At 43.2% G+C, this 25,573-nt stretch overlaps 1 protein-coding gene and 1 long non-coding RNA gene across 3 annotated transcripts in view; one reads left to right on the forward strand and one right to left on the reverse strand.

Moving 5' to 3' along the window:
• Positions 1–17,898, reverse strand: part of Ranbp9 (RAN binding protein 9) — a 76,342-nt gene extending 58,444 nt beyond the window's left edge. The window contains exons 1-2 of the mRNA XM_005066347.4: positions 17,391–17,898; positions 1,581–1,692 (exon numbers count right to left, since the gene is read on the reverse strand). Coding sequence (XP_005066404.4) covers positions 1,581–1,692; positions 17,391–17,898 — 620 coding nt within the window. The remainder of the gene's footprint in view (positions 1–1,580; positions 1,693–17,390) is intronic.
• Positions 17,899–18,030: 132 nt separating this feature from the next.
• Positions 18,031–24,372, forward strand: LOC121143632. Of its 2 annotated transcripts, none has more exons than XR_005880900.1 (2): positions 18,031–18,157; positions 23,192–24,372. It is a non-coding gene; the product is annotated as an uncharacterized LOC121143632 (long non-coding RNA). The 2 variants fall into 2 exon arrangements; XR_005880899.1 differs by having other exon boundaries at positions 18,036–18,165.
• Positions 24,373–25,573: the final 1,201 nt, after the last annotated feature.

Below are 25,573 nucleotides of genomic sequence, written 5' to 3' on the forward strand. Positions count from 1 at the left end.
ACAGAACTCTATACCAAAAAGGACAAAATTTACTAAATGCAAGCACATACAATCTTAAACATAAAAGTGACACCATAAATGACTCCGTCTGGTAAGTTTCATATTTTATCCTTAAAGCATATGTTCCAAATGTTCTTAAGGAAGAGACAGAGCCAAGTCAGGTCTAAGAAAACACAGAGCACCCAGGAGGCAATTACCAACCACCTGGAGAACTCCAGTGATTAAACTACTAATATCCATCCAACTAAGGGAGATGCAATGGAGACAACAAGAAAAAGATAAAGACAGGAAATCCTCAAGTTCATACCAACAGTGAAAACACTAACCCAACTAGTTTTGAGAAAAGCAATTCAAACAGGCTAAACTCAATGGCTGTAGAAACATCTCAGTAAAGTATCTCACTGGAGCTCAAGGGTAAATGAGATACAGCATTAGATTCGAGGCTCAGGGTACTTGCAGTCAAGAAAAGGTCAAGATCATTCACAGATGGAATACATAGAATAAAAGCTACAGAGAATCTTGGGAATCATGAGCAATGCCAGTATTATGGAATTGAGTAAGTTGAACATCCAACTACAAGGTTAGGCCAATGTGTCTGTCTGAGAAGCTTTCTCTTGGGAATCTTTGGTTTTATGTTTTGTTTGGTCACAATGGCAAAAATAGGCAGTTAAAAAGCTATCACTGTAGCCCAAGCTTTCCCCTTCTACTTTCAGTACTGAATATATTCAGTAAATTGAAGAATAATGTATTGGACACTCCAGTTAATTAAACACAGGTAAATCAACAAGAGGTATCCAAACACAGGTCAACTTACCTGAAGAGCCCAATATCTTGACAGCTGGATGTATGACCCTATGGTTGCTTAAAGGACTCTCTAATATCCCAATTGAGTATCAGAAAATAGTATGACTTTAGAGAATCAGTTCTTAACTAGAAATATGCACCAAAATTCACCCATGGACCTTTCTCAAACTGCCTACACCTTTACCAAAACTCTACTTCTGAAAATTCTAAATAAGAATATTTTAACTAAGGCCCAAACTATATTGTAATAGTCCCACAATAGGGGTTCTGATGTACACACATATCACACACATGAATTCTAAGCTGGTTCCATAATCAACCAGAGACTCTTCACTCTCAAGCTTCCACACCACATACTAAGCTCCTTGGAAGCTTTCTAATCAAAAACACACAGCATCCATCTGCCAAGTAGTCCTAAAACTCTACACCCCACACCTTTTACAATACCTGCAAGTCACTTACTGGCTTTGGTTAACCAAGTGTTAGATCTAGCCTCTTGGCAGAATGAGTCACTCTATTGCTTAAACCTCAACTCTCAGTTTTCATAATGAAGCTGCCAGAAAGACTGTAAAAATCATGAACTCAAGCTTCAGTTCATCGAGGACTGAACCAGAATCAGAACTAATCTGCTGTATTGTAATAGTTAAGAGTATATTTTTCCAAAAGCAAGATTTAAGATTATAATTTTTCAATTATATCATAAACATTTATGAATCATTTCAGATATAATCATTCAGGAATAGAAAATTGTCATGCCCACCAAAATTTACACTTACCCATCTCTTCCCTTACTGACAATTTTTACTTCAAAATAATAAATCCCACAGGCTGCTGGTATTGGATGCGTGGCTCGAACAGATGCTGCATCTTTGGGGGTTTTACCATGACCTGCATGTGAAACAAGAGGAAAAGGGGCAAATGAGGTTTTCAGATGAAAATCTTCAACAATTCAAGAAAATAAGGCACCTGAATGAAACTTAATTTCAAGTAACTGAAGAGGTAATAAAACATTTATCATCACAATTAATCCAATATACAAAACAGCACCCCCAAAGGCCTCTTCACACTACCACTAGTTAAGAGTTCAGAGTCTAAACACACTAAGTCTGGCAGTGGCCTTAATGAAAACCAAAATTTTAGATTTTGTTTTGTTTTTTGAAACAGGATTTCCCTGTGTAGCTTTGGAGCCTGTCCTGGAACTAACTCTTGTAGACCAGGGTGGTCTCAAACTCACAGAGATCTGCCTGCCTCTGCCTCCCAAATGCTGGGACTAAATGCATGTGCCACCACCACTTGGCTTAAAATTTTAGATTTTTTTTTTCTTTTAAAGATTTATTTGCCTGCAACTATGTATGTGTGCCACTCATGTGCCTGCTGCCCAGAAGCCAGAAGAGGATGTTGGATTCCTTGGAACTAGAGTTACAGGCTGTTGTGAGGTTGCCATGTGGGTGCTGGGAATCAAATCCAAATCATCTGTAAGAACTATTAGCCATCTCTCCAGTTCTCAAATTACAGTATCTTAAGGTAGGGTACATTTTAAAGTTATTCTGGATTGGAAGGAAGCACATGAGAAAAGGATCTCAATTTTATCAGAGCTAAATCTTCATTTAATTTGTTGTAACAATCCTATACATTATTCTGCAAAACTGACCACTTTTTAATTGGAGATATCTATATGACGACATAATTTTAAATAAAATGGACTAACAGGTAGATCTCTTAAAGAATTTATAACTCTGTTATTTGATATATTCTATCCTCATTTCTGAAAAAAAAAAAGACCAACTCACATTTCTTCAGTCAGTTAACAGTCTACTGATGAGTACAGCTCTGTAATTTTTTTTTCCTTTTTTAAGAAATGAAATAACAGCCAGGCGGTGATGGCACACATCTGAGTTTGCGGTCATCCTGGTCTACACAGCTAGTTCCAGGACAGCCAGGGCTACACAAAGAAACCCTGTCTCGGGGAAAAAAACAAAAAAAGAAATGAAATAGCACAATACCACTGTTAATATTATGGATCATCTGTTCATCTGTTGCATAATGGCTTGTATGATGTATATGTATAAGAAGGCAAGTATGTCTGTGCCATAACACTCAGGAGTCAATTCTCTCCTTCCACTGTGGGTCTAAGGCTTGCACTTATTTCACCAGTCCACCATAAAAATAAGACTCAGGCCTATAACCATGGAGAGCTAGGAAGTTAGCTAGGAAAAAAAAATGGAAAAATGGAAGCAACAAAATGCAGCCCCCCTACCTACAGCTCAACAATTTTAAAATATGCAGGTAAGAGATTCATACTGAGGTGAGAAGCAAAAAACAAAAAAAACTGCACAAATATGCAAAAACAGTCGTGTGTGTGTGTGTGTGTGTGTGTGTGTGTGTGTGTGTGTGTGTGCGCGCGCGTGCTAATTCTGTGCATGTATCAGAGTGTGTACATCCGTGTGGAGGCCAGAGATTACCTCGGTATTGTTCCAAAGGTGCCATCAACCTTGCTGAGAACTATTCTCACTAGCCAGGGATATGCCAATCTCGGCAACCCAGGAGCTGGGATTACAGATGCATGCCACCACCCACACAGCTAGTTTTTGAAAATGTGGATCCGAGAATCCAAATCAAGCCCTTATACTTGTGTTATTATGCACTCCCCAACCCCAATATACACAATAGCTACTTAGTAAACAGACATGTATTGAATTGTGGTAACAATTTAATAGCTTTTCAGTAAAATATATCCAAATAGTTAGGGTGCCCAATCATATAAAACTCATGCACATTTAAAAACCAGACAGTCACAGTTGGGCCCTTTCCTTGTCAGCTGTTGGCTAGGGAGGCTTACATGAACCCTAAAACAATACTGGCTACGTGCCATTGCTTTTGGTAGCCCACCAGAACTGGAGGGTTAAGACCCTATTGCCAAAGACAAGCTTTAGTTATAGTACATAAAGAAACCGAGCTGGAGCAGAGCTGAAAATTTCCTCACTCATAACTAATGATTACAGTGCCAAAGGGTGCTACTATAGACTGCTGGAGAAAAAGCCATCAACAGTCTTACTCAATTGTAGACACTGGGTGCTATATTACTGACCTGCCAGGAAAATTATCCCTACTAGTGCAATAAATAGTAGAGGCATGATCAACCACTCTTTGCTTGGATTCGGGGTCAGCTCACATCTAGTTCTATAAACCTGGCCAAAAGCCCATAGCTGAGGCCATAGGCCCTAGTGGGAAAGCTACTACTATTGCTTTGCTAGATGGATCATGATATGCCTGTAAATTGGCTTCTAAACCTTTATGTCTCTACTCATAGACTAGAGCTGCTATCAGCTTTGGTCAAAGAAGTTTCTTTCTACAGAGGGTGGCAGTTACTATTCCAAATGTGGAGAATAAGTAACTGTTGAATGCTCAACTCTAAATGAGCCTCTCCAAAGCTCAGGGGACAGTACAGAAGAGATGTGGGGAGAACGTTAAGAGCCAGAAGATGGGGTGGAGTAATGTGGGATGCTGTCTTCCAAGCATGGTACAGCCAATGCTTCTTGAACTCTCAACACAAGCTTGGTCTGTCAACACTGTCTCATGTGAAGGATCCACAAGTAGTTCATGGTTATTAGATGAGGGAGTGGTGTAGCATAAACTGTTCTTACCCTGTAAATAACCCAACAGCCAAGCTCTGTAAGCAACCCTAATGAAACTCACTGGGTTAACACACACACACACACACACACACACACACACACACACACACACAGTGAAGATAAAAGGGAAATTAGTTGGAAAAAGAGGGAATTAGTGGGAGTAGGACAGGAGAAAAGAAAACCCTGACTGGAATTCTAAATCAATTATCTTACTGGGTTTTTTTTTAAATAAACAGTAAATTTTGGAAGTGACCAAAACTTAATTTTAATTTACCAAAAATTTTATTCTAACAATGAGTAAGGTTTCTGGTAGTAGCCACAACTTCTAGGAGTAATCACAAGATAGACTTAAGAAATAATATAAATAATATTTAACATATCTAGTATTATAGGAAAAGCATTGTTTTGAGTGAATTGTATTGAGTAACTCATTTCACATACAAAGCAATCCAACAAAGGAAATACTACGTAGCCTCATTTCACAACTATGAAAATAAAGTGAGATAAACCATATCCATTTTAGACATGCTGATTGAGAATTCCAAGTCAGGACATGTGCTGCAATTTAAATTCAAGAAGCCTGATCTAGCAAGAGCTCTGACCACACATGACAAATTTAGGGACACCAAGAATTCAGGGAATCACTCCACATTTCTCCTTATCTACTCTTCCTTCGTCAAGGCAGAAGAAAAAGAGAACTAATACTGGAAGGCACACAACTCACAGTGGTAGGTGCTTTTGTATGCAATTTTCTCATTCAACGTTTGTAACAGGCATTTTCTACCATCATTTTTTAAAGTGAAAGTTTTACAAAGATATGATTTTTTTCCAAATTGGTAGACTCATGCTAAATACGTGCAGATTAAAATCCCCTATGTGCTTTCATTATTCAAACTATCCATATAAGTTCTTCACAATCTTAAATCTTTAGTCTGTTTATTATGCTTTCCTAAAATACAGAAAAGTTCTATAAATGAAAATTAAAAGCATTTGTTTCATTATTAAATTCAAAAGTTACAGGGGGGTTGGGGTGTAGCTCAGTCTATATAGAGCATTTGCCTACCATGCACAATGTTCTAGGCCAGTGGTTCTCAACCTTCCTAATGCTGGGACCCTTTAATACAGTTCTTCATGTTGTGCTGACCCCCAACTATAAAATTATTTCATTGCTTCTTCATAACTTTAATTTTGCTTCTGTTAGTACAACCCCTGTGAAAGGGTCATTCAAAAAAGCGTTGAAAACCACTGCCCTGGGCCAAGCCCACTTTCACTAAAAACAAATAAAACACAACAGGTGTTGAGGTGTGTCTCAGCTTTTAGAGCACATGTCTAGCACGCTTAGGACCCTGGGATCAATTCCAAGCACAGAAAACAAGAAAGACATAAACAAACACAATTTTGGGAAGAAAATAAAAGGTTCTATCTCTTAGGCAAGGCCGGTAATATCAGATACATAGGGCCCACCTCTAACTATGCTCATCAGATGTAAGACTGTTATTTTAAAGTCTGTACTTTTAAGAAAGTGGGGGAAGTCAAGCCCAGTAATACTGGTTTGTCATCACACTGAAGCTAGAGGATGGAAATCCAGTGTCTGCTTGGGCTAGAAAATGAATTCCCGATGAACCTAGACTACTTGGTGAGATCCTATCTCAAAACAAAAACACCACGTAAAAGGAGGCTGGGGAGACAGTGGCAGCGTGCTTGCCTAAGGCATGCACTAAGGCCCTAAATTCAATCCCCACTGGGGATGAGATAGAGGTGGGGACCACAAACACCCTCACTCAGAGCATGGATTCATGAATCTCACTTTAAAAAATTTCTTTCAGTCTTTTTAAAAAATGTTTGGGAAGGGGGGTTATGTCATATGTGGGCACACACATGTCACAGGGCACCAATGGAGAATCAGAGGACAACTTTGTAGAGTCCATTCTAGTCTTTCCACTTTTACATAGGTTCCAGGAATCACACTCAGGTCTTCAGGCTTCATAATAAGTGCTTTTACCTACTGAGACTTCGTGTTGATCCCCCAAGCTTTAAAACTTTTTTAAAACCTTTTTTTTGGGGGGGGGACACGGTCTTACTATGTAGCTCTGACTATCTGTCCTGAATCTCACTATAGAGACTCAAGCTCAGAGATCCACCTGCCTGTCTTCCAAGTGATAAGATTAAAGGCATGTGTCACTACATTCTGCAAAATTTAAATCTTTATAACTCCCATGCTAATTAGACATTTATAACTCTAGAAGAAAATTAGTATATTACTTAAATCTCTAAAGCAAGCAAGATTAGATCTTGTTAGATTGTATTCAAATAATCTGTTGATTCCATTTAACCAAAATGGAATAAGTTGAATAAAGCCACCCCCATCTACGCTCCAACATGCAGCCTATCAGTTAAAACCTCTCTGGAAATAGTAGGTCAGCCTTTCTTTTCTTACCCTGCAAAGCCTCTCCCATTAACCTTGTTTGTGCCCCCCCCCATGCATTTTTGCCTCTTTTACTGCTCAGTCACCTTAGCCCAGTTCTAGTCACACAGACAGTTAAGTTTGGGCACTGAACTGTAAGGGGAAAGCTCGTCTTCCCTTAGGCTGCTCAGGTTCTCCTCACTCTTTAGATTTGAGCTCAACCCTTTCTGTCTCAAACACCAGCTACCTTCTCTGACTTGGTCTACCCTCATTTTTATACACACTCCTAGCAACATGTGGCTCTCCTTCCTATATGATGCTAACACATCAACACTTGTGATTATCATGGACTTTCTACTCCAACTTCAAGCACTCCTTCCTGGACCCACACTCTAGATTCTGACACCTGCAACTATTCCAGCTCAGAAATACTAAATTCTAACCAGTACTGTTCTTCTACTACAACAAAAAGCATTCCTTAAATACAAAGTAGCACACTTGCATTTAAATATGGGGATGGTTCTAGCATAGTAAAGATGCCCCTTGGTATACAACACAGCTTTTCTCAACACACTGATACATTTTAAGAGCTTAGCAATATGTAAAGGCCCTGAGTAGAAAGGGGTAGGATTCTTACAGAAGTATGTACATCCCTACGGTGCACGAAGCATCAGGGCAACAAAGCAGGCCAAAGGTTAGAGGTGCTAATAAGGTTTCCTCTAAGTAGAAACCCATGCATCTCACTTCCAGTACACATGTACAGCAGTATGAGAAGTTAGCAGTATGAGAATTAACATGGGAAAATGAGCCCACAATCACACAGGATGTGACTTTTATCAACTAGAGTTCAGTATAGTTTGCTTTGCCTTTACTGACTTCATTAGTTTCCAAAGTTACTGAGGTCAACACTTTCCCCTCTCCTCTCCCTGAGGTTATTTCAAACACGTGTTATCCAGTTAAGACTCTTTTGTCAAGCTGGGTGTGGTAGTAAACAGCTGCTGGGGGAGGTAAGGACAATCATGAGTTCAAAGTTGTTTTCAGCTACACATAGTGAGTTCAAGGCCAGCATGGGCTACTACATGAGACCCTATCAATGTGGTTCTCTAGCCTGGGCTATTACATGAGACCCTATCCCTGTGGTTCTCTACCTTCCTAATGCTGCAAGTCTTTAACACAGTTCTGCCATGTTGTGGTGCCCCCAAGCATAAAATGATTTTCACTGTTACTTTGTAATTTTGCTACTGCTATGAATCATAATGTAAATACCTGACATGCAGGATATTTGATATGAGACCTATGTAAAAATTGTTTGACTCCTGTGGGAGTCGAGACCCCCCAGGTTGAGAATCACTGCCCTATCAGAAAGACCAGGAGAGAGGGTGGAAAGGACCTAGCTAGGGTATTCCGTCAAGCTGAGTCCAGTGGGACTGGCCTGTCACCCAGCTACTCAGGGTTCTGAAGGAGGCTTGCAAAGTCAGCAACTACTTGCCAGCATGAATTGAGACTCTACTTAAAAAATGAACCATATTCTGCATTCTACGATGGGATTTTTGCCTGTCTCCTAAATGATTGTTTAACTTGAGCTCATTATGGTTCTTGGTTTTACAAAGTTCTATGGTTTGCCTAAGACCATGTGTCCACAATTATAGTACACAGGATACTTTCACTGTGCTAAAAATACCCTCCATGCTTTATCTATTTGACCCCAATCCTTGAACACCACACTTTTTTACTGTCTCTACAGTTTTGCCTTTTTAGACGGGTTGCTTTCACTTAGGAATATGCAGATCAAATTCAAACATGTGTCTACATGGTCTGATGGCTCATTTCATTAGTGACTGGTACTATCCCACGACATCAAACTTCTCATGTGTCTTGATCCTGTCACCAATTACTTTAAGGTATCTTGGTTGCTACCAGTTTTTAAAGTCCCTGAATAAATTTACTGCAAACATTGAAAGGCAAGGTAGGGCAGGAGTCAATTTGGAGGGAGGGAATTAGTTCACATGTAAGTTTCTGTACAGGTTTAAATTCAGATGAGTTAGGTAAATATTTGGGGATGCAACTGCTGGGAAATATGGTAAAAAATATATTGGGTTTTTTTCAGAAACTGCCAAACCATTTTCAAAGTGACTGTATCATTTTGCATCCCCCCACTAACAATAATTGAGTTTCTGTTATTAAGTCTCCTTACCAACAACTGGCACACTTTCCTGCTTTTTTTTTTTTTTGTTTTGTTTGCTCTTTGTTTTTTAAACTGGCTTTTCATTTCAATTAAATAGATGCCAAGCACTTACACCTTCAAGAAGGAAGTCCAAGACCCAGGACCTAAGGCTGCAGTCAGTCGCATGCAATAGTGGCACAATGCCATTGGGAACTGAACTAGGCATGTAGATCCCTGGGACTGTGACAGCTGCAGTGCTCTGCTGCACTGTATCAAAGTCCACACCTCAAGTGACTACCCCAGCCCCAAGATCCCAGGGTCCTGTTATTTTTAACACAGCTGTGTGGAAAACAGGTTTTTCTCAGAAATGCACTGAAGCAGAAATGCCTATTGTCTTCTTACACAACACACTTTCTGAAGATTTCACTTCTAACCTTTACCTAATTCTGAATCTTTCCTTGGAGTTTATCTCTTCCTTTCTCCCAGGTCAAAATTACATGGGAATCTCTTAAAAGGTCTCAAATGCCTTTCCCTCATAAACCTATTCTTCCACCACACCAACCAGGAAAGCCATAGCCTTGTTCATCAGTGTCACAGCCCACCTTTCCCAATATGGTCCTAGCAGTCAGCCTCTGCTGAAAAGTCTAGCAATGTGGCAAATAGTCATATCACCTGGCCGCTCCCAGGGCTACTAACAGTATGCTCAGAGATCTCCATTCAGCCTGCTGCAATTATTCCAAAAGGCTCACCCACGTCTTCTTCACTCACATTAAGGTCGAAGTTCAGGAGTCTATTTCGTGACCGTTAGATGTGGTAATAGTCAGCTCTCTGTTCTGCTATTCCAAAGTGACCTGTGCCCACACCAGCTTATGAATGCACTACCACTGAAGGAACAGAAGGTTCTCTCCTCTCCAAGACAACCAACCACCTGTGCTCTGCACTCTCCTCCCAGCCTTTGCCCCATTAGTCCACAAGCTAAATACCTTCAGTCGTTTCTCCTTAATTCCACCTAATAAAAAGGTCTTGCTGTTATCGATTTTATTTATTAAATTTTTTTATAATTATTGGGACACCACACCTTGAATTGAAACCAGTCTCATATCAATTTCACTTCAGTTTTACCCACAAACTAAATGAAGACTGACTTAGGAATGATACAACTGTTGCTAATAGTACTTTTATACTTTAAGAAGTCCTGGGTATGTGGGATTTTCATCTATCCTGACATTTAAAAAGAAAGTTTTTGCCCTTAATCTTCTTTTGGTGCTGTCTAATCTTTCTACCTTTCTCAAGCGTCCATGGTCTCTCTACTCGGACCCCCACCCCCACTTATTCTTTCAATCCCTGACACCTGGGTTTTGTTCCCCTTATGAAATCCAAACTCTCTCCCTAAGGCTACAAATGTCTTATTCCAAATGCAGCAATAAATATTCCAGGCCTACGCCACTACACACTACATCATATAAGGACTAGGGGCCACCTCCCTTATCCCACCCTTGCCTCCTGTGACACTACTCTCCTTCCTACCCGGTTCCTTGAAGAGGCTGGTTTCCTCTTGGGCCCCCACCTGTACAGCTCCGCGCCCGCCCTGGCTGTCTCACTCCATATGCTCCAACACTTTCAGTTTCAACTCTGCCCCTCTTCCCACACTTCAGGTGACTCACAAACCCTTCCCAGGAGTAAGTGCCTCACAATGTCCTAACGAAGACAGTGGGACTCAGACTACACTGTTGCCACTATAGTTTGCATTCTATAACTACACCCAATCTAAACTAACTCAACACAGCTGTTATGGTTTCAAGTGAGAACTGACCCTCATAGGTACGTGTGTTTGAAATTGTCCCCAGCTGTTAGTGCTATCTGGGAAGGCTGTGAAAACTTTAAGAGGTGGCATCCACTGAGCTGGAAGTGAGTAGCTGGCTCTCCTTCAGCCTACCTGCTATTCCCTGATCATAGCAGTCCTGGGGCCACATACACCCGGCCGCACCTTCTCCACTATGAAGGACTGCATACCCTCTCAAAAGAGTAAACGGAATAACCCAATCCTACCCTACATTATTTCTGCCAGCTACTTTGTCGGTGATGAGAAAAGTAACTGACCCAGCATGCTAGCACCCCATCTGAAGACTCCCAGCTCACACAGTAACAGTCCATGAAAAGCTCTATCCAATAAACTGAAAATTAGCTCAGCAGACACCACAAGGCCTCAGAACTTCAAATGGCAAAGTAAAGATAAGCTGGTCATAGGGAGAGACCCAAAACCTGCAATTGTAGCTGAGTCTCAACTGCAGAATAGCTAGAGCCTTTGGGGTTTTCACTACTGAGCTCACTTAAAGATCCTTGATTCTGCTCCTCTGTAGGGCTTCCCCCACCCCATCAGTATCTTCTAGTTTCCATGAAGACCTCGGGGTAAGATTCCCACTTCTGGGGCCTGGCATGGTGGCACACACCTTTAATCCCGGTATTCAAAAGACTGAGAAGGCAGGTGGGTCTCTGAGTTCTAAGCCAGCCTGATCTACATATCAAGTTCCAGGCCAGTCAAGGCTACATAGTAAAATCCAGTCTCACAAACAAACAAAAGATTCCCATTTTCACCTATCCCCAAGATACTATAATACAGTGTGCTAACATCTTCCAAACCCATTTGACTAAAGGGTTACTTAAAACCTCAGCAGAGCCAGAAACCCAATCCTCCTTGATTCTCTCATTATTCCTACCTCATATTACCTTTAAAATCTCACAGATATGTTGCTCTTTTCTGCCCTTCCCACTGATCAAGTTAGTCTTTAAAGCAACCACTTTCTAAAGGAATTGTTTTTTTTTTTCTTTTTTTGGTCTTATACATTTGAATCTCTTTGAATCAATTGTGAGGTCTGACAAAAATAAAAATGTGATCCAGATGCTTCCTAATTAAAATCTTCTGATGATTATCCAGCTCCTACAGAATAAAATCTAAGTCCTTGCTCTCATCTTTTAAGTTTGACCACTGAGCTTACCTTCTCAAAGAAACTGCCCATGATGACTCTCTAATCCAGTGGTTCTCAATCTTTGGGGGTCAAACAACCCTTCACAGGGGTCTCTTATCAGAGATTCTGCATACCAGATATTTACTTCTTAACAGAATATTTAATATTCTTAACAGATATTTAATTCTTAACAGTAGCAAAATTACAGTTATGAAGTAGCAATGAAATAATTTCATGCTTAATGGTCACCACAACAACATGATGACCTGTACTAAGAAGGCTGGGAACCACTGCAATCCTCTCCAGGGTCGGCCTAGTTAGATGCTCCTATCTTCCACAGCCTCCTCGAACAATTTCCCTTACTACTCCATCATATGTTTTTTGAGCTGAGTGAGGTCAGAGCCCAGAAACCAGTACCAAGTAATCATGTAGAAAAAGCTTAAGTGAAATAATGAATGAGTGGAGTATACAAGGCATACACCAGAATTTTCTGTCCCATGGCAACTGCTCGATTACCACTGTTGCTATGTAGCACAATTCTCTTTGGTCTTAATAACAAAAACTCAGAGTCAGCTATCAGGAAGTGAAAGCTGAAGGTTCAGAGAAGCAAAGTGGCCAGCCTCTAGAGTTCTTAGCTCTACCAAAGGGGTGATCCTGTCCTCAAACTGCGTCCATCTCTACGAATCCTCAGACTGCTTCAAACTGACTGCTTCACACTGAAGGCTGCTCAGACTGCACTGAGCTCCTGTCTCCTCCCACCTTACATTCCTCTCTCCACCCAGCCATAGCCAGTCTCCACCTCCCTAGTGTTGGGATTAAAGGCTAAATGTATGGAATCCCAAGTGCTAGGAACACCTTTGTGTCAGCTCTGTTTCTTTTTTAAACTGATGGATTTCGTGTAGCCCAGGGTGATCTTGAACTAACAGAGATCTGTCTGCCTCTGTCTCCCGAGTGCTGTGATTAAAGGTGTGCACCACCAATGCCTGGCCTCTATTGCTAACTAGTGTGGCTAGCTCTGCACTCTGAACTTCAAGCAAGCTTTATTTGTTATAGCATCAACAAAACATCACACTACTATCTAGTTTTTTTTCTGAGTATAATTATTAAATTCAATCAAGACCGATTTACCAAAATCTTAGCAAAGAGATCCCAGGGAAAACTAAGTTTACTTTGATTTCCCGTTTTAATACAAGATCTCACTATGAAGGCCAGGCTGGCCTAGAACTTCCATCTCTACCTCTCACACATTCTGAGATTACAGCTGTTTTACCACCATGCCCAGTATAAATTCCTTGATTTTAAAAATCTCTTAAATCGCAGAGAGAATGTGTGTTAGTTGTCTTCCTTAATCACTTTTTAGTCTTATTTTTTGATCTCTCACTGAACCTGGAACTGTTTTCTGATTAACAAGTCCCAAGATACACCTGTGTCCATATTGCCCCCCACCCCACCCCCAACATCCCCCAGGAGTTTCAGGCACACACTGGCATACCCTGCTTTCTCAGGAGTGATGGTGATCTAAACTCTGGTCCTCATGCTTGTATAGCAAGCACTTTACTCACTAAGCCAACTTCTCAGCACCCCCACAATCCTTAACAGGCCTTTGTCCTTGGTAAACAAACATTTGTTGAAATGTTTGTTCAGACTTAAGAAATACAGGGTCAGTGAAACAGCTCAGTGACCAGGAGCGCTACTAATAACCTAAATTCCATCACCCAGGTCCCACCAGATGGAAAGAGAACAAACTTTGTAAGTTGTCCTCTGACCTCCACACATGCCATGTCCACAACACACAATCGCACACAAGCCTGCAAGCACACACATAAATTTAAAAAGTATTAAGAAAAAAACCCACAAAAACTGTAAACAATTATATTTAGTAAGAGTTAAAAACTAGTAACTTCAGGGACCTGCCGCAGCAATTTCAAAGAACATAAAGCTCTCCCAGGACCCGAGTTTGATTGCTAGCTCCCACACTAGGTGGCTCACAACTGCCAGTAACTTCCAGCTCCAGGGATCCAATGTCCTCTTCTGGACACCAGGGCATGCAAACACCTCCATACCCCCCCCCCCCGCCCCGACCGACACACACACACACACACACACACACACACACACACACACACACACAACATTATCTACTTAGAGATTCTGAAGATGCTTCAATACAAGGTGCACTTCACTATTCCATCACTCCCTCAGGCTCCCAAGCTTCAATGCTCTGGCATGTGTCCTGAGCATTTTAAGTTAGGAGTATATCAAGGAGTCCCAACTTTTCTCAAGAACTATATCATTTCATTTACTTTCTCCTTAATGGACAATGCTTTTGAGCACAACTGTTTTAGAAATGTGAAATTATTCTCACACAAATGGAAAGGGGTATAGTAAGAATAAGGCAAAGATCACAAAATTTGAAGTCAGCAAAATTTTTTCTTAAAATTTAAAAAAATTATTTTAAAAGTGTTTTGCCTACATGCATGTATATGTTCCTGATGCCCAAAAAGTTAAGACCAGGGCATCAGATTCCTTGGAACTGTAGTTATGAATAGTTTTGAGGCACCATGTGGGTGCTAAGACTTAAACCCAGGTCCTCTGCAAGCTAACATGTACTCTTAACAGCTGAACCATCTCTTCAGCCCCACAAAATTCAATTTTCAACCCTGTCTGACTTGTGACTGAGAAAATCTAACCTTCAGGTGCCCCCACTTCCCAAATCTACATGTGTCTCTGTAAAGCTTCCTAATAGTGACAGTACACATGTGTCCTACGGGGTGCATCTATAATCTGTAATCGAAACATTTAGACTAACTGAACCCACATACTCATTAAATGTTTAATATACATTAAAAATAAAATTATAATTAAGTCTAAATCTGTCACTTTAAAAACTAGTCAATATCAACAATTTCTGAAATAAGAGAGCCATCCCTGCATGTTTCAATAAAACAGATGTATGACTGTTAAATAAAAAGCCTAAAAAATAAAAGGCCAGCAAGGTGGCTCAGTGGCTGAATCTAGGACCCACACGATGGAGAGAACTTACTCCTACAAGTTGTCCTCTGTGCCCCTGCATGCCCTCCCCACACACACACTGTAAATAGAGAAAACTTAACACACTATTCTATACACATGGTAACTCTTCTACAATTCTATTCATTTTATCTAGGTATCTGTCATTGTTAACATGGGACCTTTAGATCACTAAAGAAACTTTACATAACCGGTGATTCCAATTTAGAAAACATTTAAACACAGAATTTGTTCAGAGGAAAGGAAATTAAGATCATCATTCTAGGAAAACAAGTGATTAATCTTTTAAAATTCTGTAATACATAAAAATGTCAAATAGTAATTTCTTGTGTTAAAACAACAGGGCAGCACAATGATACATAAGACATCTATTCTTGTTTGTGACTTGTAGGTTTTATTATTCACTACCTACAACATTTCCTTTTTGCTACTGAGTCAAAGTTGCCCAGTATATTTGATTTCCTCTCAAAAGACACAGAGTAAAAACAGTTACAACAGAAAACATAAAGACTTTAAAATAAGAAGACCAGATGAGGGTTTGGAAAAAGAGACACTGCCTTTGTAACATGGGGAAAGTGAGAACAAATCTGCTCTTCCAGTATTAAGGGTTTATGTTTATAAAACAGTGATGCTTCCAGAAAGTGAATCTCAGTGTTACACAACAGAAAGCAATAAAAAGGCCAACAGGAAAAAATAATTGCAACAACAGTATCATAATAGTCAAACCCCAACCACATAAGCATACACTTGTCTCTGGTCCAGATGATTATTTTTACATAAAAGAAGTAAATACAACTAATCAAAGCACGGCACAATGTTAAACAAGCCATAATCGTGAGTGTCAAGCTACCATGGAAATTTCCTTAGGGACTATGCAGCCCAACTCCCACATCACTCAGAAGAAACTGAGGCCCTCTCTTGCAACACACCTAACATTACCAGTGACTGCCAGGGCTCAGAAAGCTACCATTCTTTGTTCACCAATCTCCCCTCATGCAGCCTCCGCCTTTCTAAGCACTTTATATACCATAAACCACAATTTTAAAATGGTAAAATTTGTCAGATCTAACAAAAGCATCCTGGCAGTCAAAACAGAAGTAAACACTTCATAGCATAGCACTCACTGTTCACACAAATTAAGCAATAATCCAGAAAGAAATCAACAAACAAAATGTTCTAAACAAAGGGGAAAAAAGCCTTTAATATTTTGAAAATTTCAGCCACTTAGATCAAGGAACATAAGGTTTGAAATAGCGAGCACTTCTTTGGATCTACGGCAAGAATAATGTTCGACGAGGCCTATCTTTGTGTAGGCTCTTTACAGCCAAATCATTTAGCAGATTTCTGTTGCCATACTCGTTTCCCATTAAACAGTAGCTGATTTATCAAGATTCTTATCAGACCCCAGTTCTGAATTCGTTCAGAATCCTATCGCCAGGTTGTTTATATCCTCTTCCATGCTTGTCACTAGGATCTGAAGCCCCTTCCTTCGGAGCCAATCAAAAAGAACCTGCTTAGGCTGTAAAACCTCCTGCTTTAGGTTTAGGGCCTAAAACACAGACCGTACTTCCAACTGACACCATCGTTCGTTGCATTTTATTTTTACCCCCTTCACACACGTAAACTTGACGCATGCCATTAATCTGAGCTACAATTCAAAAGCCCCCTACTGCCATTTGTAATAATTTTCTATACAACCGATCTGCTTAACGCTTTGTTTTACCCTAGGAAAAGTGGGGGTGGGCAGGAGCAGAAGCCTAAGGTGGTTGGTTAGTTTGCTAACTGCAGGTGCAAAATATAAGCCAATTTTCTTCAAAATGCTAAACAACATGTTTTAAACCCTTGTTTTCAACAAAACTTCAAGTAACACCAACCCGGAAACAGGGCATTTCCCATCCGGAGGGGCGGGTTTCTGTTCCCCGAAGAAAACAGGGAATCCTGAGGTTCCCTGCTCGCCCTGCCGGTGGCTTTCAATAAGGTGCGACGATGGCCAACTTGGGCCCCTTGTCCTTTTGTCCCCCTAGACAATCTCTGGCCTAATTTGGGACAAATCCTCCACTGATCACGCCGCCCTCCCCCTCCTGTGTATCTCTGCGCTCCCTTAATTAGAAACTGTACCTCGGAATCGTGCCTCTCACCCCCGCTGCGTAAGAGGAGACCGCCTGACCCTCCACCTGGAGAACAATGTAATCCAACTCCGGCCCATAGATTTATCTCGGGGAAATCAGAAGGTGCGATGTGTCCGGTCATCCCGGATTCCCTCAAAGCGTCCAGCTCCCGGCCTAGGGAGCTCACCCCTTCCCACCTGGGGACCCACTCTCACTTTCCCTCGCCCAGAGCCTCGCCCCGCACCGCCGGACCTCTCCGCGGGACCCCGCGCCCCATACCTTTGTAGTGCACCCGCAGGTTGTTCTGCGAGAGGCCGATGTAGCTGAACTTGTCCTTCGGGCTCCAGGACCGGGGCAACGGCGTCTCCTGCTCGTCCACGGCCGGGTAGAGGCGCTTCAGCCGCCGCTGCAGCTCCTTCTCCTGCTCGTTGAGGGCCGAGTCGCCGTGAGGGAAGGGGGCCGCGGCGCTGCTGCCCGCCGCCAGGCCCGGGACGCCTGCGGCCGAGCCGGGGCCCGCGGCCAGGCCGGGTGGCGCGCTGGCGGGGGCGGCCGCCGAGGTGGGGGGCGGCGGCGCGGCGGTGGCCGGGGGCGGCGGCGGCGGCGGGTGGAGCAGCAGGGCGGCCGCCGCGGCCCCCAAGCCTCCGCCGGGCGAACCGGCTGGAGAGGAGCCGGCGCTAGCGGCCGCGGGTGCGGGCAGGGCGACTCCGGAGCCCGGGGCCCCGGCGGCGGGCGGCGGCGGTGGTGGCGGCTGCTGTTGCGGCGGTGGCGGCGGCGGCTGCCCGGACATCCCGGCCGCGACTCAGCCTGCGGCACCTCCACTCGTCCCTGCTTCCTCCTGCGCTTCCCGGGGGCGCTGTCGCTGCGGCCGCCGGCACCAGGCGCCCAGAGTCCGCCCGCCCCGGAAGCAGGCGGCGGGCCGCGCGGCCCGGCGGAGCGCGGCGGTTGAGGCGACCGGCCGCGGACGGGAGGCCGGGAGGCCGGGCGGGCAGGCGAACGCGAGGGAGCGTTAGACGGGAGCTGACGGGCGCGCGGCCCGGGGCGACGCGGTGAGACGGTGAGGGGCGCGGGCCGGCGGGCGGGCGGGCGGGTGCGCGGCCCGGGGCGACGCGGTGGAGCGGGGAGGCTGCTGAGAGGTGCGGGCGGCCGCGGCGGCCGCTGCTCTCGCGGCTGTTTCCCGGCGGGCGGGCGGGCGGCGCGAGACGCTGCGCGCGGGCGGCGCCAGGCGAAGGGGCGGGCCGCAGCGCGAGGGGCGGGCCGGGTGCGCGCGCGGACGGGCTCCTCGGCGGCCTAGGGCTGCCGGGCGCGGGCGCGGGGCTCCGGGGGCTGCGGGACCCTAGCTGCGCCCGCCCGGCAGCCCGCACGTCTTGTCGTGTTGTCCCTCCTCAGCCGCGGGGAGCCCGCGTCGCGCCGAGGCGAGAGCAATCGAGCCCCGCTGGGAGCTGGCCCCCGGGTTCCTAACGTCTTAGCGCTAGCCGGTCAATAAAGGGCCCTTGGAAACCATTTCTGAAGGCGAAGCCTCCTGCTTAAAATAGTGACTCTCCCACTAATTAATTAATTAGCTAGTTTATGAGGAGTCCGAGTGGACTTAGGACTACCAATCAAGACTGGCAGATCGTCAAAGGACAGGAACGCGAACTGCGTGTGCATTTGGAAAGGGATTCTGGAGACGTCAAAACATTTTATAAGATCGTTCTCATCTTAGGCCTCTTTGTTAGGTAGCAGAGAATTATGCCCATTTTTTAACGTGCAAATATTTACTGAGGTCAGCAGAGTTTTGTTTTTAAGGGACTGCCTACTTGACAGTTCTCAGTAGAGTGCTTGGTCAACTCATTTGGCACAATTTGCCAAGAGTTGCTCTCTGATCCCCACATAGCATCACTATTCTGTTTTCACACTTCCCTTTGTTTAGCTTACCCTTCCCTTAGCCGGCAAAGATCAGGCTTCACACATGTGAGCTACATGATACGCATTCTGATGCTGTGGTTGCTTCCCGAGATGATGGGGTGGTAATTATTGGGCCATATAAGCACCGAGTGTTTGGCTGAATGGAGAGAACTGGTTATTTTGTTTCTGAAGAGCATGGATCAATGGTGATTTAATTGAAGACTCCCATCGCGCCTGGCCAGAACTAGTAGTCATTCCGCCTAATTTCCATCTTAAATTACCCACACAAGACACTCCGTTGTTCTTTAATAAAAAATATCACAGAACTCTGACCTATGGTCTGAATTCTTCAAGTCACCGCGCTCTTATATGATGCCATTGAATTTAAAGCACACTAAAACTTACATTTATATAAAAATAGCAATGAGTTCAATGAAAGCCACGTTCTTCAGCGTCTTGGTAGCCAGGATGGAACATATGGGCTCCAAGCCTCGTCAAACTTTCTTGAAAGAATCATCAAGATTTTACTCATGGAATGTACTAATTTTTTTTGTCAGTTAGAACTTTTTACATATCCTAGGCATTGTTACAGGAATAGAGTTCTCTAAAACAATGTTGGAAGCTTTTCCTTGAAGGGACTGGTTGTCCTCCAGTCAGCCTCAAAAAAAAAAAAATAATGAAATGTGAGAAGACACTAAATTGGCACTTCCTCACATCAACAGAGGTAGAGAAATTGGCAATATCAGTTTGGTGGATATTTATGGGCGCAAAGGTAACCATACCTCTTTGGGCTAACCAGGCTAAGGAGAGGGCTCCGTTGGTAAAGAGCTTGCTGTACAACATGAAGACCTGAGTTCAAGCTCCAACACCTACATAAAAAGTGGGGTGTGGTGACCCACGCTTGTAATCACAGTGGAGAGGCGGGGACAAAAGAGTCCTTGGGACTCAATGAACAGCAAATCTAGCCTCTAGCCTGAGTTCCAGGACAGTAAGAAGCCCTGTTCCAAAAAGTAAAGTGGAAAGTTCCTGAGGAAAAACCAGAATCTAAAGTCTGGCCTCTCCGTGTGCTTGGGAGCACACACGCATACACGCTAAATAAATAAGTGGATAATAAAAAGTAGAAGCGAAGTAACAAAGCCAAGTGTGGAAATGTTAATGGTAGGTGAACATCTAGAGCAAAGGAAAGGCAGCCCAATATCAACAGACTAGAAGAAATTTTCCATATGCAATTTCTTTTTCTAAAAAACCCCCTTTCTGGCAATGGAATCGCCGAAAAAGAGCCAAGCAATTAGATAAAGGCACCACTCACCACCCCTCTCAAACGAGTCGGTGGATCTCAGGCCCAATTGCAGACACACTCCCTAGAGGCTTCTTGCACGGGCACAGGCTGAAACAAAGGTTTTATGGCCTTTTTAAAACGTGGCATTACCGACATGGAAAAATTACCATGATGTACTAAATGAAAAGAGGCTATCCAATAATTACAGTACTGTCCAAATAATTACCAAAAGACATGAAACAACATCATAAAATGTTTCAATGATAGACAATTAAAATATATAATTAAAAATAAATTATTACAAAATATTATAATTGTACATAGACAGCTGGTAAAAATCCATCATCCATGAACTTGATTGCTCTTCTTGGGCCTAGAGTTTTCCATCTTTATCATATATTACTGCATATTTCTGTTCAACCACGTCCGCTGAATTTCTCAGTAACAAATAACAAGAGCCAAATCTGGCTATCCTAAGCAGACAGAGTCCATTATAGGAAAATTGAATGTTCCCAGAATTGACCAGAAATCTGGACAACCAGAGAGACGAAGGTCAAGAAGAGTAGGCCCAGGCTCTGAACAGACACAGAAATCACCCCCCAAACACCACCTTTATGCCACTCTCTGTCTCTGACTTGTGATTTCCACACCACTCATCCACATTTCAAAGTTGGCAAGCACGCATTTCATGACCATGACAGTGACTACCAATAGACAGGCTGCCATCTTAAGCCAAGTGTTAGAGGGATGCTAACTTACTGATACCTTCAGCTCAGCACAGCCCTGCGGTGGTTGTAGTCCTCAGAGTCCACCCTCCAGACAGTATTCATTGAGTATCTGACATCTCCTTTTCTGACTATGACCTGTCATGAAGTGATCAATAACATACTTTTCTGGTGGGAAAAGGACCCTGGTATAGAGGGTCTTCAATACCAGGAAAGAGATTCAGGCACTGGCCAACTTCATGTATGTCCATGATAACATCCTTCTACGTACTGAAAATTGACACAAAATGTGTGCCAAGATCTAGAATATGAGTTTAGGGTTTGTATTAGTTATCAGTTGCTGGATAACAAACATCCCCAAATTTAGTGGCTGAAAATTTATTATTGAAAGTATCTATGGAACAAGTTTCTTCTGTCTTAGTTACTATTCTATTGCTGTGAAGAAACACCACGACAAAGGCAACTCATATATATAAAGAAAGCACTTAATTGGGGGCTCACTCACAGGTTTAGAAAGTTGATCCATGATCACCATGGCAGGAAGCAGGACAGCATGAAGTCAGGCATTGTGCTGAAGAAGTACTGAGAGCTTACAACTTCATCTGAAATTTGCAGTCTCACAGAGAGAGAGAGAAAAGGAGAGGGAGAGGGGAGAGACAGAGAGAGAGAGAGAGACAGAGAGAGAGAGAGAGAGAGACTGGGCTTGATGTGAGCTTTTGAAACCTCAAAGCCCAACCCCAGTGACATACCTCCCTCAACAAGGCCACACCTTCTAATCCTTTTCAAACAGTTCCCCTAACTGGGGACCATTACACATCCAAACATATGAGCCTATGGGACTCATTCTCATTCAAACCACCACACCTTCCCTGTGTCCTCTTCTTCAGACCCTATACTAGCTGGTTTAGTATGTCAATTTGACATGAGCTAGAGTCATCAAAGTGGAAGGAGCCCCAGTTGAGAAAATGCCTCCAAGGTGTTTTTCTCAATTAGTGATCAGTGGGGGAGGGTCCAGCCCATGGTGGGTAGTACCACCACTGGGCTGGTGGTCCTGGGTTCTTTAAGAAAGCAGGCTGTCGACGGGCGGTGGTGGCATATGCCTTTAATCCCAGCACTCGGGAGGCAGAGGCAGGCGGATCTCTGTGAGTTCGAGGCCAGGATGGTCCGACAGCCTCCAAAACAATACAGAGAAGCCCTGTCTCATAAAACAAAAAAAAAAAGAAAGAAAGAAAGAAAAAAAGAAAGCAGGCTGGCTTCTGCCATCAACTCTTACATTCAGAATCCTGTCCTGACTTCCTTCAATGAAGAGCAATATGGAAGTATAAGCCGAATAAACCTTTTCTCCCCTACTTGCTTTTTGGTCATGGTGTTTTGTCCCAGCAATAGAATCCCTAGCTAAGTCAGATCCTATCTCAGGCATTCAAACTGTGTCAGCTGTGACTGTGAGTCATCTTTTTTGTTTTGTTTTGTTTTTAGAGACAGGATTTCTCTGTGGCTTTGGAGCCTGTCCTGGAAACTCGTTTAGACCAGGCTGGTCTCGAACTCACAGAGATCCTCCTGCCTCTGCCTCCTGAGTGCTGGAATTAAAGGCGTTCGCCACCAACGCCCAGTGACTGTGAGTCATCTTAAGACTAGACTGGGGAAGGAGCTGCTCCCAAGATCACATAGGTGGTTATTGGCAGGATTCAGTTCTCTGGGTGCTGTAAGGACAATAAAGTTTGCAGTGGTCTTCAGAGTTGGCCTCTTCTAAATGACAGCTGGTTTCACCAAAGTGTGCATATCAAGAAGACAGCAGCACCAGGACAAACCCATGGTGTTTTGTAACCTAGCCACAGAGGTGACACCTTGTCACTTTTGCTGTAATATCTGGTAAAAGTAAGACACTGAGCCAGCTCACATTCAAGCAGAGGGACTTAGACACTACCATTTACAACAGAATTTGACATTTATGATGAGTTCCCATAACTCTTGGAGACTGCACTTGCTCCAAATTTCCACAAACAGATTCTAAACCCAAGGTTGACAAGCCTCATCTGCAATAAGCTATGTACTTAATATGTTAGGTTCTGTGGGCTACAGTGTATCTATTGAAACTACTCAACTTCACCATTGTGGATGAAATTAGTCACTGACAACATATAAACAAATGGATGTGGTTGTATGTCAATAAAACCCTGTTTTTTTCTTTACAGAAATACACAACCAACTGGACCCTACAGGATGTGGTTGGTGATACCTGATCTAGATCATTATACAACCAGAGCAGGTCACTAGGGGTGGAATTCCAGATACCAAGAAGTTCCGTTTATTACCCACACAGTATATGCTACAGCTGTACCCACAAAGTATACTGCACTTCTTCACTGGATGACCTTGTGCCACACCGGAATAGGCTTTGGACACTCTGCAGCTAGACTGACACAAATAAAAGAGGATACCAATAGCTATCCCAAGGTCTAAACTGGGGTTACTTTTCAATTTGCGTTTATTTTTATAATTTATTTTCTTTTATTTCATTTGCATTGGTATTTTGCCTGTATGTATGTCAGTGTAAGAGTGTCAGATCTCGGTGTTAGAGACAGTTGTTGGCGGCCATGTAGGTGCTGGGAATTGAACCTGGGTCCTCTAGAAGAGCAGCTAGTGTTCTTAACCACTAAACCATCTCTCCAGCCCTTCAATTTGTGTTTATTAAGTAACTGTTACACATACAGAATGCTGTGTTGGGTATGGAAGTAAAGATGAGAAGAAAAGGGGATTGTAGTGTAATATTTTGATCACATTCTGACAATGAAGTTTGCTTTGAATCAGAGGGCAGAACTAGCTACTAGCTGACTAAAACTAACCCTAGAGGTTTTGGAGGACTGAGGGCAGATAGAGAGACAGGAAGTAGGGGAGGGGGGCTTAGAGAGGGTCTCAGTCCTTTTGGATGGAGTAATGGAAGACATAGGAGGTCACTGGTCACTTTTCCACTGCTTCTCTGATCTTTCAGGTGTTTCCCCAGTATCTGACTCCTAATTGTTTATTGATAAAGATAATTAGATAAATGCATCAGGGGATTACAAGCAATATAGATGTCAGTCCGTGCACCAGGTCATAAGAAGCAAAGAAATACGTGGTTCTAGTCCAGGGGCAGATAGACCAGGGTCTAAAGAGGGAGGGTTGTGCATCTGAATTGCCATGTTGTCTTGGACAGAACACAAAGGTGGTACTGCTGGTTATTGCCACACACCAAAGGACAGTGTTGCTGAGGTCCAGGGTTCAGGGCAAAAGGGGTCTGCTGAGTCACGTGGGACAATGAAATGTGCTATTTCATATTCATGTTTTTAATGGACATAATTCAGGGTTCATGAAATAAAATACAAATGGAAAACCAGTTATTTTAGCAGAAACTGCATGTTTCATTCATCTGCTCTTGAAGATTTTGGACAAAAAAAAACAATATTGGATGAAATGGTTTGCATTAATAATGATACAACAAGTGAGTGCAGTCTCAACTTCCTGATTTCCATCTTTTTTCTTTCTTTCCAAACTCCTGTGGCTTTTCTCTCTTGGCAAAACTTACAGCCTCTTTTCCACATTGATGTCTATGTCCTTCTTGTTTGTTGCTAACTCACAAACAGAATGCACTCAAAATGGAACAGCCACAGGGAGCGGACAGCAAGAACTCATCTCCTCCCCGTACCGCTGGGTCAAAGGTCAATTCATGATGGAATTGTAGACAAGGAAGGCTGACCCAGAAAGTCTTGAGCCCCAGGGAAAGGCACCTGCCATCCTTGGAGGTGCCATAGTTAAGTAGATGCTCTCTTGTGCAGGCAGCCAAAGGCATTTTTAGGAAGGATGACACAGGAAAGGGGACATCAGAGCCAAAAATAGACAGTGCAGGGAGCAGAGGAGAAAATGATGGTGCTTTAGGGCCATGATAAATAGCTCTCCGACGTGCCAGCTATCATGGGGCTGTAACTTGCCTACCCACTGTGGGTTGGCCCCAAAAGTGGCCTGCATGCTTTTCATCAACTATCCAGTGCCAGATGGATGAAATACACACAGCAAGGAGTACACAGATGGGGGCCATTGGAAACTGAACCCAAGGCTTGGTGTTTGCTCTACCACTGAGCTACAATCCTAGACCCTAGAGGTAACACATTATTTTGGTTTCATTTTGCTCTGTGTTATTCAGACAGGATCTCCCTCTGCAGCCCAGATCCCACCCCAAAACACCATTTTTGAAATAACTTACCACCCATGCCATTAGGAAGTGTGTGATTTGTGGGAAAAAAACATAACTTACACAATTAGATTTTCAGAGTATAAAAAGCGCTCTAATAAAGGCAAAAGTGTCAGGCAAGCCAGGTATAGTGGTGGCTGTCCATCACCTCAGTACTGGGAGGGTAGTGAGTTCAAAGCCAGTTTGGGCTACTTATTAACCTGGCTCAAAGCAAACCAAAATGCCATGAGTGTCAGACTAACATCACAGGAGAAGGTATTCGCTAACATAACCCGTTATTTTGAGTAAATGAATTAATTCTTCAAGTTTTTTTGTATGTTGTTTGCAGCAAGGAGATAACTCATTTTTT

Source organism: Mesocricetus auratus, unplaced genomic scaffold (assembly GCF_017639785.1).
Source record: "Mesocricetus auratus isolate SY011 unplaced genomic scaffold, BCM_Maur_2.0 Super-Scaffold_100013, whole genome shotgun sequence".
Classification (NCBI taxonomy): Eukaryota; Metazoa; Chordata; class Mammalia; order Rodentia; family Cricetidae; genus Mesocricetus; species Mesocricetus auratus.